Raw genomic sequence first — 16,982 nt, 5'->3', positions numbered from 1 at the left:
TTGCTTGAACTCAATGCATGAAAGTTAAGTAAAAGTAATTATTCCTATGATTGAAGAAACTTTTATTATTTTAAAATAATTCTTTGGAAGTATCAAAAGTATTTCTTTTAAAAGACCATTGTTTAGCTATGTTAGTGATAAATGATGTATGCTAAGTGTTTGTCTTTAGCCTTCTTTGAACTTTCTATACTGTTTCCAAGACACATGAAGATCCACAAAATAGTTAAATACCTTAAGACCTATTTAGTTCTTTTCAGCACATTGCAATGAGTGGGAACTACAGCAGCAATGCTTCTTGCTTGTTATTTCTAGTTTTGTTATTACTGGCCTGCTTTTGCTGTAGTGAAACAATTTGCAATGTTAACAGAACACACAAAATTGGAAATGATCATAGACTTATTGCAGGTCTATTCATTATTATCATTGTTCTTTTTTAGAGCTTGGCCACTCTGTTGATAACGTCACAGATCCTCAATCAGTTTGCAGAATCTTTGCTTCCTTACTGGCTTCAGAAGAGACATGTGAAGAAGATGAAGAAGCACACACATTCTCTGAAAACAGGGACAGAGCTGTCATTGGGTGAACAAGTGAACTTGGAAAAAGAAATGGGCACCTATTTGGTACATTGAATATACTCATATACTGTTTGGACACATAGTTTGTTAGATTATATGCTGCTAAAAAGTGGACTCTGTTGTCAAAAGTGAACTAAGTTGTAGTTAGCTGCAACACAATACATTAGAGTAGAAATAGCTGTTTTGTTTCAGAAGGAACTTTGAATACATAATAAGTATATTTTGTCCTCATAGCAAGTCATAATTTTATTTTTTTTTAAGAAACAAAAGAGCAGAACAGAGTTAGGAATTGCTTGTTTCTCATTATAAAATGTGATAGCAATTGTTGCTTTTGAAACAGACGATTTTTGTCAATTCACTGGGGGATAAGCTACACTTGTAGACTCCTAGTGCCCAAATTATATCTCATAAGGGAAACCCTGGTGTCTAGATTCTATTCTTATGTGTTGGAACTTTTGATGCTTACCAGGTACAAGGTAGGGAAGATAGAGTTTCTTTTCTAAGAATATTAACGGACTTGCACAAAACGTGTTCTGTTTTACTAATAGGTATTATACTAGTTGGAACACTGTTAAAATTAGAAACCTGTATTCTTATCAGTAGCACTACCTGCCTAATTGAAGCAATGATTATGTAGTGTTATTCTGCTGAAGGTTGAGAGTATATTTTTTCTACACTTCTGGGAGGCCAGATCTAGTTTAGAAATTTCCTTGTTCAGAATATATTCCTTCTCTTATTCTGTTTGTTGATTGTGCTAAACTCTTCATACAAAGGTGCAGTGAATCAGGTAAAAAAACTAATCCAGCTGAAAAATAACTGCAAAAATAATTCATCAGTTTCAGCTGTGGGAATGGGAACATACAAGTGTCAAGGTTTTAAAGGAAAGAAATGGAGGCTGTTTAAAACTATTAAAATTTAGGGTGGTGGGGGGAAAAGATGGGTTACTATGCTCAGAGCATAAGCCTTTCATTATGCTTGAAACAGTCATCTTTTTATACCATTTGTTGTCTTTTGAGTTATTTTTAGCCCTAGTAGTAAGGCTAGGACCAAACAAACAAACAAGGAACAAGCAGCAGAAATGTGCTTGTTTCTTCTAGTGAAAGACTTCCAGTGAAAAACAGGTACTCCTGTTTTCTTAAGGATGCCCAATTTAGTTGTCATTCTCCCTGCCCACTGTTTCTGCTTCTTTATTTCTCTAAGTGTAACACTCAGTAGAGATTTCTTGTTCTTTGGAGCCTGTTTACACCTTCTGGCTTGGTCCCGTAAATGTTCCAGGACAATGCAGTCCTGGAACAGCCCCAACTGCTATACTTGCTATCTTCTGCATTTCTCTCTTCCTACTAATACCAGCTATATTTCTGACCATCTCTTGTGTTGGGTTTGGCAGTCATCATTCACAGAGACAACAGCGAACTACTGTAAGAATTAGTTGATAAGTACATTAGCCAATGCAACCTAAATAATTCTGACTGTTTGGCCCAGCAGCTTATTTTCAGCGTCATCGATTTGTGCAGCTTTGTGGTGCACTGGATCTGATAAGGTGTGTAAATAGTTATGCTGCTGGCACAGGGGAGTGGGAAAGAAACAACTGCATAAGGAGCTGCCTAAACCAGTATTATCATAGAAAGGGGGATGCATGTAACATGCCCCCAGTTTCCAAGGTACAAGGATAAGTAGCGTGGTGTGGGGAAAAGATGAAAAGGTGTTTCTGTTTTTGCACTGATACTAGTTTAAACTGTCAATTAAGCTATAGCCTATGACAGTATTTTTGCCTGGGTCAAGAAATGGAAGCAGGCAAGAGACCAACTCTTCAGGCCAGTACTACTACTGGAAGCTCTTGCTTCTTGAAAATACAGCTTTGGCATTCATGCTGTCTTCCTAGTTCAGTTTCTGATGGCTTCACAGTCAGTAAGCTCATGGCAAACAAGACAGCATCAGATTATCAGTTTTATCTGTGTTGTTTTTAGGATTTCCTTCTCACAATCCACTAAGATTTAAGATATATTTATATCACCTTATTACCTTAAGCTGGTAAATTTTCTTGAAATAGGTCTTGCTTAGTATATTATTTCTCTATCATACTTTAATTTTGATTTGAATTTGATTGATTTGTTTCGCTGTATTTAACACATGTTGTGCAGTTCATTACTCGGTATTCTAAAGGAGTCAACATGTTAAGGCCTTACAGAGTGTCTGACAGCTTGCTGCATCAAATGCTGCAAACACAAATCACAAGGGTTTTAATGCTTTATGCCTTTACACAGTAAGAATTAGATGTAGATAATGTACTTTTTATGTAAAAGGTAGAGAACAGCTGAGTTAGAAATTTATTTTGAAATGTGGGAGTACCATGAACTGGAAAATGGAAGAAGTACTACCTATGCAGTTGAAAAACTGCATGAATGTTCCACTGGGTGTGTTGATATTTGTCACTATGTATGGTGAGGTAGTTTGACAGAGAGCATGCCTGTCTTACAGAGGAGACCACAGCAGATATGCCTGAGTTAGTGTCCGAACTGGGAAATCAGCGTGATCCATCAAGGAGCCTAAAAACATGCCAGCACAGGTCTAAGGGCTATGAATTGGCAGCAGGCATTGACTTGCCTGACCAAATAAGCTCTGCCTCCTAGACCTTATCTGACTTGTAGTTCTGAGCTGGCACATACAATGCCAGTGTGGTGTCTGAATCATGCTGACCAGTGCTTCTTGCATATCAGATGTATCTGCACCTGTTGTGTGGTCATACCTTGAATAATTTTCCAAGGGGAAACAATAGGTCAGTTGTGGGGTCATGACTTTGCCTATGAGTTGCCTGCTTCTAGCCTCAATTTCAGTTCAATAAGCTGTGTATTCAAGGCCTTAGATTTTAATTTTAATCTAAACATTTTAATTGTTCTATGTTTATGAATACACAGTACTATACTGCTTGTTTGTTCCTAAGTGTTGAGCTGTCAGCATAAAAGAGTATTTCTAAAATTACATCTGTCACAAGGGGGAGGCATTTGACTATGTTTAGTAACTGAGTAGTTCAGCAGGAGTGTTGACAGAATTCTGTGTTTCAGGCTCTTCTTTCCTTTTCCTTTCTTCACGTACTCTAATATTTAATTCTCATTTTTATATTTGCCCTCCTTGCTTTCTCCTCCAAACCCTTTTTTGTGTCTCTTCAACCCTTCACCTGATACGAAGCATAAAAGCTTCATCATGTAGTCTATTTCACCCCTGTTTCACTCCTGGTTCATTTTGAATCCTGAGTTGCTTTGTTGATTCCGTTTCCTTGATGTCGTAGGTTGTGCTGCTCCTGTGGCTAGGGCAGCAGGTGGTTTGATAGTAGTGATAATAATACAGTTGGATTTTTTTTTTAACATCTTGTCAGATATTTCCTTCATAAAGTGTTGTAAATTAAGTAGGGAAAAGGTAAATGCTTATTTTATTTTCAGACTGCTGTGCTGAAAGGTCAGTAGGTAATGAGGAAGAAAATGAGAAGAAAGCAGTGGAAATGCTGTACAGTTATTGGGAGGAGGATTATAAAGGGACACACTGCTCCTTGCTTGAAACATGTAACTGATAGCAGGGGCAAATGTGTGACTGCCACTCCAGTGAGTGATGCTGCAGAAATGTCCCTAAGGAAGATCTTGCTAAAATTCAGAGTTCGTACTTGAAATCTCTGTGGAAAAGATCTCAGTGATTTTAAATTGTTACATAGCTCCTTACAGTCTAGTCTGCAGAGCAGACCTAGCCGTATGTGAGGCATAAAAATGAGCTTTAATGAGGAATGTAGCTAATTAGTGGCCCATGTTGATTTCTGAGCTTGCTGGCTTCTACTGCGTGTTTGTTAGAACAAGAGCAATAGGTGCTAGAAGTGGCAGTTGGTTTTACTGTCATCAGCAAAACGGTTAGACAATCATGTTTATGATGCATGGAACCAAGTCTAATGTTGTATTTCCTGTAATAATCTCTGTTACTGTCTGGTCTTTATTGTTAATTTTGTTGTTTTGTTTATTTCATTTTGAGAGAGAAGAAAATGTGTGGGTCTGGATGAATACAAAATAGCTGTATCCTAGTTTAAGTAGTTTATGATATTTCATCACCCTTTGTTCAGAGAACACACTGAACAAAATCAGTCCTTTTTCTTTAGAAATTATTGGCTTATTCTTCATTTTCATGAATAATTGCTGCAATCATAGAAAACTATTATTAATACAACAAAATTAGTATGTAAATATATATAAAAACCAACATATGAATACTTAATCAGCATTCAAGTACCCGAATTCTTGATTCAAAAATAAGGAGATGGATGGATTGCAGATTTGCCAGAATAGGGCTTTTTGTTTGCATTAATTGCTCCTTTCAGATGCCAGTGCTACACTTTGTTATTTTAGCCTTCAAGAAGGCAATTAATTCTGACCTACTCATTTGAAATAGATGCACAGCAATATTAGAAAAGAGTTCCCTATTTAAAAACCTATGTTTCTGGTTAGGTCTTTCCTAGACAGTCTGAAATTCTAGGCCTATTTTATAAGAGATTGTGAGGAAAATGTTCTGCCTGTTTACATGAGTGATGCTGTTTTACTGGGATAGTCAGGAACTTAGAGTGAATCTGTTAATACAATTACCTCATACACTTCACGTAATAAGGATAAGTGAACATTACAGAAAGTGCATTAGGCAAAAGGAAAAACCTTGGCCTCCCCGTATTAAGATGTTTTTAATAATTTATAAAATTTATTATTTTAAAAATTACTTGAGAGGATGTATTTTTTTCCTACTGCTGGTCATCCCCAAACAGATGATTTGACGTGAAGAACTATGTTTATAGCTGTATTATTAATTGCTTTATTATTAATTCCACATATTCCTGTATTTTTGTGGGTAAAAGTTGTTCTTTTTTTTTTTTAATTTTTCCCTCTGTTTTCCAGGGTACTTTCGATGATTACTTGGAGTTATTTTTACAGTTTGGCTATGTCAGTCTTTTCTCATGTGTTTATCCACTGGCTGCTGTCTTTGCAGTGTTAAACAACATCACAGAGATATATTCTGATGCCTTAAAGATGTGTAGAGTTTACAAGCGTCCATTTGCAGAACCTACAGCAAATATCGGTGTTTGGCAGGTAATCTTTGTTTGTTTCTTTTTAATTAATGTAAATGATGTTTCACCAAATTTATCACAGCTATGCATTTCACCATCAACTGCTTTTTAGTAGGTATGTTGTCATCTTCAGTATCTTATGATACTATCCCACTGTAGTACATTTTGTGAGGTTTTCAACCATGTGTAATTTTCAGTTGCCTTTGAAAAGAATGCCAATCCTTTTGTTAGTCCTTGTATGCATATACGTTGTGATTCTGTTGCAATACAGCAAAGCAAAGCTGCCAGGTACTGCCTAGTAATTGATAGCGAAAGTATTCTGGAACAGGTAACATCTGGTGCAATCTCAGAAGCATGTAGCTCATCTCATGTAGTTTCAGAAAATTGAAGAATGATAGGTAGGTACTTAAAATCTTGGGTCACGCTTGGCTGTGTTGTGCTCTCATGGTTACTGGTACTCAAGCTGACTAATTTTAAAATAGCTGAAGTCTGTGTGTAGAGGCTGTACGCTCCTATAGAGGTGTAATCTACTACAGTTTTAGTAATCTAAATTATAACCTACAGATTCACGCTAGAAGTTGATTGAGGATTTTATGACCCCAGTTGTTTACTGATGTGATGGTGCTAGCACCAGCTCGTTTGGGACCTCCTGAGTAGCAGGAGCAGGGAGGTGATCATCCCCCTGTACTCAGCTCTGGTGTGGCCGCACCTCGAGTACTGTGTTCAGTTTTGGGCCCCTCACTACAAGAAGGACATTGAGGCCCTGGAGCGTGTTCAGAGAAGGGCAACAAAACTGGTGAGGGGCCTGGAGCACAAGTCTTATGAGGAGCGGCTGAGGGAGCTGGGATTGTTTAGCCTGGAGAAGAGGAGGCTCAGAGGAGACCTTATTGCACTCTACCACTTCCTGAAGGGGGGTTGTGGTGAGGAGGGGGTGGGCCTCTTCTCCCTGATAAATAACGACAGGACGAGAGGGAATGGCCACAAGTTGCGCCGGGGAAGATTTAGATTAGACCTGAGGAAACATTTTTTCTCTGAAAGAGTGGTCAGGCACTGGAATGGCCTGCCTGGGGAGGTGGTTGAGGCACCATCCCTAGCGCTGTTCAAGAAGCGTTTAGATGAGGTGCTAAGGGATTTGATTTAGTAGTTGGGTAGGGATAGTGATAGGAGGATGGTTGGACTAGATGATCTTGTCGGTCCTTTCCAACCTTATGAACCTATGAGTAGACTGTTAGTAAACTGATTCTGATCAGTAAAAGCTCTGAAGGAGTCCTCCAAACTCAGGAAGAAGGATAGTCAGTCATATCAAAATATGTAAGTTTTCTGTAACAGCGATGTGAAGCACGCTGGAGGAAAGGTCTAGGAGATGATCTGTAGTCTAGTTTAAGTTTTCTGTTGATGCATGGTGAGGACAAAGGACAGAATAAACTAGTAGTTTGTTTGATTTTAGTAATCTGTTTTACATGGGAATTTAGAGCACTGGCTGAAATATTTCTGTTAAAGAAATACTGGAATTATTTTGTAATGTGAGCTGAGTCAACAGCTTACTGTCAAGGAGAAAGTTACTTCTGCTAATTCATTGTAATAATTGCTGCTTTTCCATATCAGCTTTTCTCATTCCAGGAGAATGAGTTATTGGAATAAGTAATCGTATTGCCAAAGTAATTGACATACTATATTTTCAGGCATTTGTGGGAACTTTATACATAAGAGCTTCTCAAAGTTGCATGCGCTTACATGTAAGCCTTTCTTTCAGTAAATTCAACAACTGCATTCAGCTTGAAAAACTGGTATTTTAGATAGAAAAATTCTGAACCATCCCTACATTTTCTGATCGCTTAACACATGGACAAAACAAAACTGGAGTGCTGGGACAGTTAGTTTTGCTGTTTTTCTTTTAATTTGAAAGCAATACATGTGCAAGAGTTTAACTGTAGAACAATACACAATCTTTTGTGCATTCAGATTGAGTCACAAAGATACCAAGGTTAAGATTGCTTTTCTGGACATGTTTTTTTGTCTGATTTATTTATTTATTTTTCCCTTGAGGATTGTTCTGATTTTTTTTCAGGAAGGGATTTGATATTACCTTCATCTAGGATGTTACTGGTCTTTAAATACACATATGCACAGATACATTAGATTACGGAAAAATTCAGATTTGCCAGGTGTGCTTTGTGGTATTACAAGCCTTGTTGTGGTCGTGTTGTTGCCTGTTTTTATGGTTGACATCATCTAGATGACTTACCAAATTAAGTCTACATCATAGAAGTCAAATGATGGAACAACAACAACAACAAGTTTTAAGTAGAGGTCTTCCGAGGATTTAATAGAGAGAGAGAAAATATAGAGCACTTTTTGGACTGGTGAATCAGAGATAACTGTCATGACTATAAATCTGTTTGTGTCTCATTTCAGTTGGCTTTTGAAACTATGAGTGTAATATCAGTAGTTACTAACTGCATACTGATTGGAATGTCTCCACAAGTGAATGCCCTTTTCCCGGACTCAAAAATGGACCTTGTTCTGACTGTGGCATTGGTAGAGGTAAGTCTGACTTCAAACAGTGTTCAGATATATGTTTTAGTAGGAAGCAACATGAAGAACAGTGGAAACTATACCAGTAAGTAGATTTTTTCTTATTTTAAAAGGATTTAAAAGCTTTCCCTGTCAAATAAGTGTCAAAACTCATGCTTTTTATTTTCTGTGCTTTCATGTACTGTGAATGTTGTTGCTATACTTTCACAATACATTCTTCATTTTTATGAATGTTTCCCATAATGGCTTATCTGAAGCAAGGATGTGCAAGGACTAAGTACTAGTGATTATGAGACCGTTTTAATTTTGTATTTTCCTAATTCTATGTAGTACACATTTAAGTTTCTTTTCAGGCAGATTACTGGCCATTTTTATTGTAACAGATTGTAGATCGTTGTCCTTATTTATCATTCTATTGGAAATTTCTTACAATGCAAGAAATTTAAATAATTTTAAAACAATGTTATCTTAGCTTTTAGGAAGTTGGGTTATTTTTTTTTTGTGTTGTCTGTGTATAGTTGTTGGATTGCTTTATTGAGGTATAGCCTCTATAATGCTTCTCTGTGGCTGTTATAGACATTGTGGGTTATGCAGTGAGTTATGCGCTTGCTTAAAGTTTGCCGTTAACTCTAGATATTAATCACACATCAACCAGTTTTCTGAAGTCTACAGACAACCTGATAGATTTATTTTCTATTATGCATGTGTGAACATTGACATTAGCCTCAGTGAAATGTTTTAATGTGAAACTAATCAGACAATTTAAATGCAGTGTTCTGATTAGTTGATTGCTGGATAGTATATCCAGAGAGGTAATACCACAAAAACTGTGCAACTAAACGTAACCAGAGTTAAATTTTAATGTCCATCTGGTCTCTGAGCAGGCCTCTGTTTCTTGATAGGCCATAGGAGAATAGAAGAATTTTTTATCCCTCAATTTAATTCTGCTTATATGTGATCCTGTACCATTGTGCAATTCCTGTGTTCTAATTAGGTAGCTCTTGGGATTTCTTTTTAACAGTGTATCTCAAACACATTATCTATAAATCTGAAGGAAAGGGGAATAAAACAAAGGAATAAATGAAAGGAAGGAAGTCTGAAGAGAAAAGATAAATTAATACTGAAAGGAGAGAAAACAAGAATGTTTTTATATCAAAAAACAACTTGGACAAGGCTACTCATCTAGAGCAAACTACATTGTATGAATGGACAAACGGAGGATAATGCTAGCTGAGTCAGAGAGTAAAGGGAACCATTTGGTTATAGAGAAGTCAACTTTTCATTTTCTTATTAGGAAAAAAATATACTTAATAGTGTGCTTGTCAGCAAAAATACATTTAAAAAATAGTTTTAATTGTAGGTACCCAGTGTGCTTAATACTTCAGTGTGCTGGTTTAATTTTTTCTGCTGTTTTTCTGCTGTTATAAACTATTCACTGTCTGAGGAATATGAAAAAGTCTGCAGCCTAACAAGCCATATGACTTTTTAAATATTGTTGGTTATGAACAATGCCAAAACTGATGCATTTGAAATTTAAAACTTTTGCAGTCTCCTGAGGGACAGTCTTGCAGTGTTCTTTAAACAATATTTCACACTTTCACAGGTTTGTTTTCTGAAGAGTTAGAGTAGCATGAGTCATACAATTTTGCAAGATTTATAACAGCAGGTACAAAAGTATCATTTGGAAGAGTTCTCCAAAGTGAAAGACACTCTAAATATATCTATATGTAAAATTACAAAAGTGACTCCAACAAGTATAATTTTTCCTTCTGTTGAAGGCAGTTTCCATTGTGTGGACAGATGTTCTCAGTTACAGTAATGTTTTGTTATCAGTAGTTACGTTGAATGTATTTCAAGTTAAAATCCTGATTTCAAAAGGTAGAGGAAGGAAGGGAGAATGACTAGGTGCTGTGGGTCTGCAGTCGGTTTCAGCAGCAGCATGACTTTTGGTAGCTTAAGGAGATGGTATATTTTTGCCTTCTCTTCCTGAGTATCTATTTAATCTGTTACACTGGCACTTTCTTTTATCTGGTGCATGATGAATCAGATCGGGAAACTGATTTGACAGAGCTGTCTGATCCAGTTTACTGGTGAAAGGGAGAAGGGCAGAAACAGTGCTGTGTGGAAGGCAGTGTTGCCCTTTATAGTAGTGCTGTATGTTTCTGCTGGATTAAATTTATGGAACTTGAGCACCGTGGAATCTCTCCTGTAAATCTTGCTTCACCTAGAGGAAGATTCCTAACCTAGGAAAGGAATGCAAATCTCATGTTATTGACACTATTCCCTTGCACTTTTTCTATATTATTAAAAATTATTGGGCACGTTAGTTGTAGAAACAATGCAGAAGGAGAATGCATTACACAAAGCCTCTAATACAGACTTGGTGCTTTTTAAGTACATCACTGTCAGGATAGGAAAAAATTCTGTTGCTTGTGCCAGATTGTCAACAAAAGAGCTCTTTAGATCACCTAGTAGAGATTTTGTGCAGAAGAATGATACAGATGAGTTATTTTACTTTCTGGTGTTTGCTCCAGATGGAGGTGGGAATTTTATGGTGTATTTGTGCTACATTAACAGTTTGGCAGGCAGTGTGAAGATGTTAAGGAATACAAGAAACTTACTTTTTTGTAGGCTACATATCCCTTCATGTGTTCGGTGGATGGGGTAACCTACTTAAATCTTAGCTGTCATTTAATATTTTTATCAGATGTAAGTCTTTGAGACTCCAGTTGAATATTTATACCTGGTTTGATGCAAAGCTAAACAGAGAATGTGCTGTTCTTACCAAGCTAAGCATAGATGGTAGCGATGACCTGAATTTTATTTTTTCTCAAAAAATGTCAGTGTTTTTAACAATGCTACTAAAGTTCTTTCACATGAAAATATGGTTATGTGGAAAGATTTGACTCAGTACAGATGTGAAGAAGAATGTTTGGTATTCTTATGAACATTCTATACCAAGCTCTTAACAGGTTTATGTGAAATAATTTTTCATTAACAGCACTGATTCTACTGCTGCCTACATTTTGTGGGAATACATATTGTATCTCCAAAGCAAGTGCTAATTAAATATAATAAATCAATATGCAGATGTTAATAAATAATACTAAGCATTAAAATAACATTTAATAATATTGGAGTATTAAAACAGTGATTTTCCTTTTTGAACAGTTGACCTATTTTCATCAATCCAACATCTGCTTCCATGGCAACATAGTTTGAACCTGGAGCATGAAACTCCCCTCTTTTACTTATGGATGGATGCTAAGTGAGTGAAGGAAGTGCAGTTTTCAAACAAAGAATTAGATACCTGTCCTTAAAGTAGGAAACAACAGTCCCTTATTAACATCCTTTTATAAGAGTTTAGTTACATAGTTGGTTTAGTTCTTCAGGCTCTACTATAGATGCATATTTTCATTGTGAACTACCTGTGCAAGTAAGGAACTCTGAGCAAGTAAATGACTGTGCTCTTGTGAAATTGTTTCCCAGTTGCCAATAACTTATACAGGATTGAGGGGAAAAAAAAATCACAAGAAATTTGGTGATTTGCTGAGGGCATGGGTTAAAACAGGATATAACCACAATTCAGCAACACTTTTTGTTTTTACTTTGAAAATCAATGATGAAGAGCTTTATTCATGGTGACTACATAAAATTTATGAATGTGTAAATTAAAAAGAAGAATGATAATGAAACTGCTTTCGGGTCTACTCTGAAAGCTGAGTTCCAGTAATCAGTTATATGTCCAACACTTAGTAGTAGAGTGGTTGTGTTTTGTTTTTGTTTTAAATGGTTAATAGGAGTTTTTTGAAACAGTGGCTGTAAAATATTTGCACCAATGTGCAAAACTCCAAAAGTTACTCATTTTATATCTAGCACTCAAATGGAAAACTTATGCAGAAGTGAATGTAATCTGGTTGTTTTACATTACACAAAGGCATTTGGGGGTGAGTTTGGAAATGCTCAGGAGTAACAGAGGGCCACTTTGATGGCTGTAATATAAAATACAATTTTATAGTTTACAAATATGATTTTAGGAAAAATGCAATTACTTCGGGTATAGATAAAAATCAGGATTGTAGTGTAATGATAGAGCTAAAATATTTGTGGTAAATATGGCTTAATAAACATTTGGGTCATAGTGATTTGATTTCATAGAGTCCTCATAAGGCTTGAAGTGTATCTTTATGAGCTTTGGGAAGCTTCTAACTTCTTTAAGAGGTGAGCAGTAGAGTTAGGGGAATTATCCCTTTCTTAAGGTTTATTTTTAATACTCTGTAAAGAAGATCTGAGAGCCCATTTGTCAAAGAGTAAAAATCTGGAATCATAGTTTATTAACAAAGCTGAAAAGTTAGTGATGTTCTGTTTAATCCAAAATCAGAGTTGTTGAGAGTTGTCTGATACACCTGCTTTTCTCTAGAGTTCAATTTGATTGTGTTTCTTCATTAAAGGTCTCCTAGTGTGCAGTAGAAGCTTTTTCTGAATGCTCTTAATGTGATTACTCTAACGCTCAATTGTCTCAGCAGTGAAGTTGGCAGTTGTTTCTGAAGTAATATACCAAAGAACCTGGTTAACACTACCAGAGCCAAGTAGTTTGGATTCTGGTAGATGAGAAAGAATGTTTATTATCTGGTTCTATGTAGCATCATAGTTTTCTTACAAGATAACAGAAGGAGTTGGTACACATTGCATCCTGACTACAACTGAAGATATTTTGAATCTACTTCTTAAATAGGTTTTATGTAGCTTGTCAGTCTCAATAGTCTTAGAAAACAAACAGAAAAAATCCTGACATGTTTTGAAACGAATTTCAGTGCAGTGTGTTTCTTCTGGTGATAAAGGGAGGATTGGCTGACACACCTGAAGGCTGTGCTACCATTCAACAAGACCTGGACAGACTGGAGAGTTGGGTGGGGAGGAATCTGATGAGGTTTAACTAAGGCAGGTGTAGAGTCCTGCACCTGGGGAAGAATAACCGCACACATCAGTACAGTTGAGGGGCTAACCTGCTGGAAAGGAGCTCTGTAGAGAAGGACCTGGATGTTCTGGTGGACAGCAGGTTGGCCATGAGCCAGCAGTGTGCCCTTGCAGCCTAGGAGGCCAGTGGTATCTTGGGGTGCATAATTATCTCCTTCTGTGAAGATATTCAAGACCCCTCTGGATTGCCTACCTGTGCAACTTACTGTAGGGTACCTGCTTTAGCAGGGGGGTTGGACTTGATGATCTCTTGAGGTCCCTTCCAACCCCTGCGATGCTGATTTTTAAAAGTCATTTATTTTATTTTTTTAAGGTACTGTATTGGATGGCATATTTCTTAGAAATAAAATATGTGAATAGCATTGTGGCAGGGTGGGACTGAGACATGGTTCTCTATTGTAGCCTTCCACATGTGTGAAGCAAATAACTTCTTTTTATGGGGGATTCAGGAGGATGGGATTCAGCAGTTGTATAAAATATGCTCATATATTGGCCAACTTCATGTAGTAAAGAAATTGGAAAAAAAGTGGAGAAAAATGTGCTGAAATTGTGTATACAGATATATATCCATCGACACTAATGGAATTCGAGGTCAAGCAAAACAGCTGTGCATAAAATGTTTTTTTTTTCCCAAAATCATTTCTATGTTTGTGACAGACTAGTTTAAAAGAGTAGCTGCAGAGTGTCACATAGGAAATCATGTAGTAATCTATATTGGAAGGGACCTCTGGGGGTTATTTGGTGCAATGTTCTGCTGAAAGCAGGAACCTAGATAAGGTAGCTAAGCTAAAACTTGAATACTTACAGTGAAGGAAGGTGTGGCAGGGAGACCACATAGACATCTGGGTTTAGACAAGGAGTCGGAGGAAAATATTTTTTTTATTGTGAACAGTGTCTCTTCTTACACCTTTATGCTTACTGACAGTACTTTTCCACTAACAGCTCATTGGTTGACTATCCTGCTAAACAGCAGCAAGTGTTTAGTGAATTCTTATCAATATGCACATAACAAAGCAATGCCCGACTGTGAGGCACCCAAGAATCCTTCACTACATCCCTTGTTTCTTCATTTCTTCCTTTCTTGATCATCTCCTACAGGGTTTCATGGTCAGGAGTCTGATTTTTTTACCAGCTTTGGAATGAGCTGAGCCCCGAGGCAATATTCCCACAGGAAAGTCCACGCTTATCTGGGAAACCTCTTCCAATATTTGATTGTACTTATGGCAAAGACATTTTTTTTTCTTATAGCAAGGCAAAAGCCCTCTGAAGCAGCTTGTGGTCCAAGGCTTCTTGTCCTTTTACTGCACATTGTTGTGAAGAGAGCAGCTCCACCTTCTCCAAAACTACCTGTTAGGTAGAAGAAGACTGGTTAGATACTCCCTCCCACCTAAAGCCTTCTGTTTCCTAAGTTAAGCAGAGCCAGTTCCTTCATATTCTAGGTTCTTCAAACCTGTAAGCTTGGTGCTTCTCCTGTTGGCCTCATCCGGATTTTCAGTGCAATGGGTATTGTTTCTTTGTCCTCAGTGTATTTGCTCTTTAATCAGATAAAATTAGTGAACAATTCTGAAGGCACTTGGACAGCACTTAGCTTTCTTGCTGCTGAAACTTTTCAGCAATAGTCTTCAGATATTTGCTTATCTGCTAGCTTCTGCTTTTCTGTGCCAGTATATCCTTTTCATACTACTAATGCATACTTGTATGCATGCATGTATACTGCTTGAGGGTGTTTCATTTATAGGGTCAAGTTGGAATACTGCTACTTTATTTTCAACTTGAGTACTTTGTTAGTATTCAGGTACAAATATAAATCCTATTTACTGGTAGGTATTTGATGTGTGGATTGAATGAACTCCTGACTGACAGTTGGATTTGACGTGAAGAAGTTAACTGCAGGAAAAAAATATTACATCTGAATAAATATTAATTGGAAAGCTATATATATGGTTCTTTTTCTGAAATATTTAATGATAAGCTGTAAAACACTGATAGCTTTACAGATCTTTTTTAGGAAAATACTTAGTAAGCTTACTCATCAGACATTTTATTCTAGTAACACAGATATTATAGCCAGCACCCATCTGTGCCTGCTATTGTGATGAAAATAGGAAGATGTAGAAAGACTAATGGAAAAATGTACTTTATGTAAATTGTTACATTATTTGGTCCATTGACGTCTGCATACGTAAAATAATTCTGCGTTGTTACTAATTCTGCATGTTAAAAAAGGTTAATCCAAGCCACTGGTGATTTTAATTAACATATTGTTTCCATTTGAGAATTTCTCAGCAGTGAACAGCTTAATATGCATAGGAAATCAAATCTGAAAGTCTTAAAAAAAAAAAAAGTGTATGCTTTCATTTTTAATACTTCACAAAATGATCATTTTATTTTTATATTTTATATTAGACAGGTAAGCCACTGCAAGTCCATTTATTCCTAGATTTGCAATTCTGAGCCATAAAGACAGTTTTTGATGTTTAATTTCAAGCTGAAACCAAGTGAGAAGTTATTGGAAGTTGCAGAGTAGCATTGGTTAAAAAACAACTGCTGGAAGTTTCTGAAGGTTACTGCAGTCGAAAAAATGTAGTGTACTGATCCTTCAGTTTATTTGACAACATTTAAAAACTAAAAATGATCTCAAATTTCTATGTGCTTTGTTTAAACTGTACTTTTCAAATTGTTGTTGAAATTGTAGGTTTAGTTTGAAAGTAAAGATGTCAGATATTTTAGATATGTTAATATTCTGCTAGCAGGGGAACAGATTGCCTCTCAGATTTTTTCTCACCTCATTGAAAGGTTCAACTTCTCAAAGGGGAAGGGTTTTATAGATCTGTCTGTTTAAAATTCTGTAAAATGCTCACTGCTGAACCAAATTCCTGCAACCATATCAGTGAGGTCAAAAAAATGACAATTTTGCTGGTTGTACATTAACATATAATGTTTTTAGTTCCAAAATCAAACTTTATCTCAGTTCTTTTTATTGCCCTCTCATGTGGCTTTTGTTGTTATTATTGGATTATTATTATTTTTTTAATTAGTGGCAAAATAAATGAAAACAAACACGAAAAAGGTTCTTAGACCTATGTGAGTTTGTAGATACTGGTTGTATTTCCTAGCATTCTGGTATTATAGAAATGAAAATGCATATTAACATCTATTTATTAAGTAATCTAGTTGCATTTTGAAATGAAGGTTTGTTTTTTTTTTTTTTTAAACAAAATTTTTTCAACAGATTGATCAAGCACTATGTGCAAAAAAATGGCAAAGCTAGGTCAGATCATTGATTTATCTAGGCCAAATTCCAAGGGAGGACAGAGAGGTTGTATTTGTATAGCTGAATTTGTAGTTGTGTATCCTCAGAATTAATTCCCACACTTTGTTGATCTGTGGTGTGAACCTTTCCATGGTCTACTCATGACTGGAAATGACATAGCCAGACCTGTGTATGGAAGTGTACAATGTCTATAAACAATGGCGTATCCACTTTTTTCAAAAGAACTTCATGTATTTTGCAATAAAAAATTAGTTAAGTTACGCAACTACTGTTCATCCTGCCTTAATAAGTCATTGTCGTGTGTAGGTTCTACCCTGGATTTTTCTAGCTTTACTCTGCGCTTTTTTTTCAGTTGTGTTTTTCCATGTAAGGTCTTGTAATTCTAAATTAGACACTGCCAACGTGGGTGTGAAATGATAGCGGGGGTTGAGGAATCAGTGCCATAGGAAGTACTTTAAGAACTCTTCTTAGGAGCAGCAACAGTAGCAAAAAGGGAATCAGTCATCTTTTGCTGTCAGCCAGGTGGGAGCAG

The 16,982-nt window shown here is 36.5% G+C and overlaps 1 protein-coding gene across 1 annotated transcript in view; it reads left to right on the top strand.

Moving 5' to 3' along the window:
* The window catches only part of ANO10 (anoctamin 10), a 108,562-nt gene that overhangs the window by 10,875 nt on the left and 80,705 nt on the right, over positions 1–16,982 (top strand). Inside the window, exons 9-11 of the mRNA XM_065753198.1 lie at positions 438–620; positions 5,495–5,686; positions 8,080–8,208. Coding sequence (XP_065609270.1) covers positions 438–620; positions 5,495–5,686; positions 8,080–8,208 — 504 coding nt within the window. The remainder of the gene's footprint in view (positions 1–437; positions 621–5,494; positions 5,687–8,079; positions 8,209–16,982) is intronic.

Source organism: Cyrtonyx montezumae, unplaced genomic scaffold (assembly GCF_038088225.1).
Source record: "Cyrtonyx montezumae isolate F1298 unplaced genomic scaffold, pur_monq_1.0 scaffold_8, whole genome shotgun sequence".
In the NCBI taxonomy this organism is placed as follows: Eukaryota; Metazoa; Chordata; class Aves; order Galliformes; family Odontophoridae; genus Cyrtonyx; species Cyrtonyx montezumae.
The sequence above is the reverse complement of the archived record's forward strand: the minus strand, read 5'-3'. Positions and strand labels throughout refer to the sequence as shown.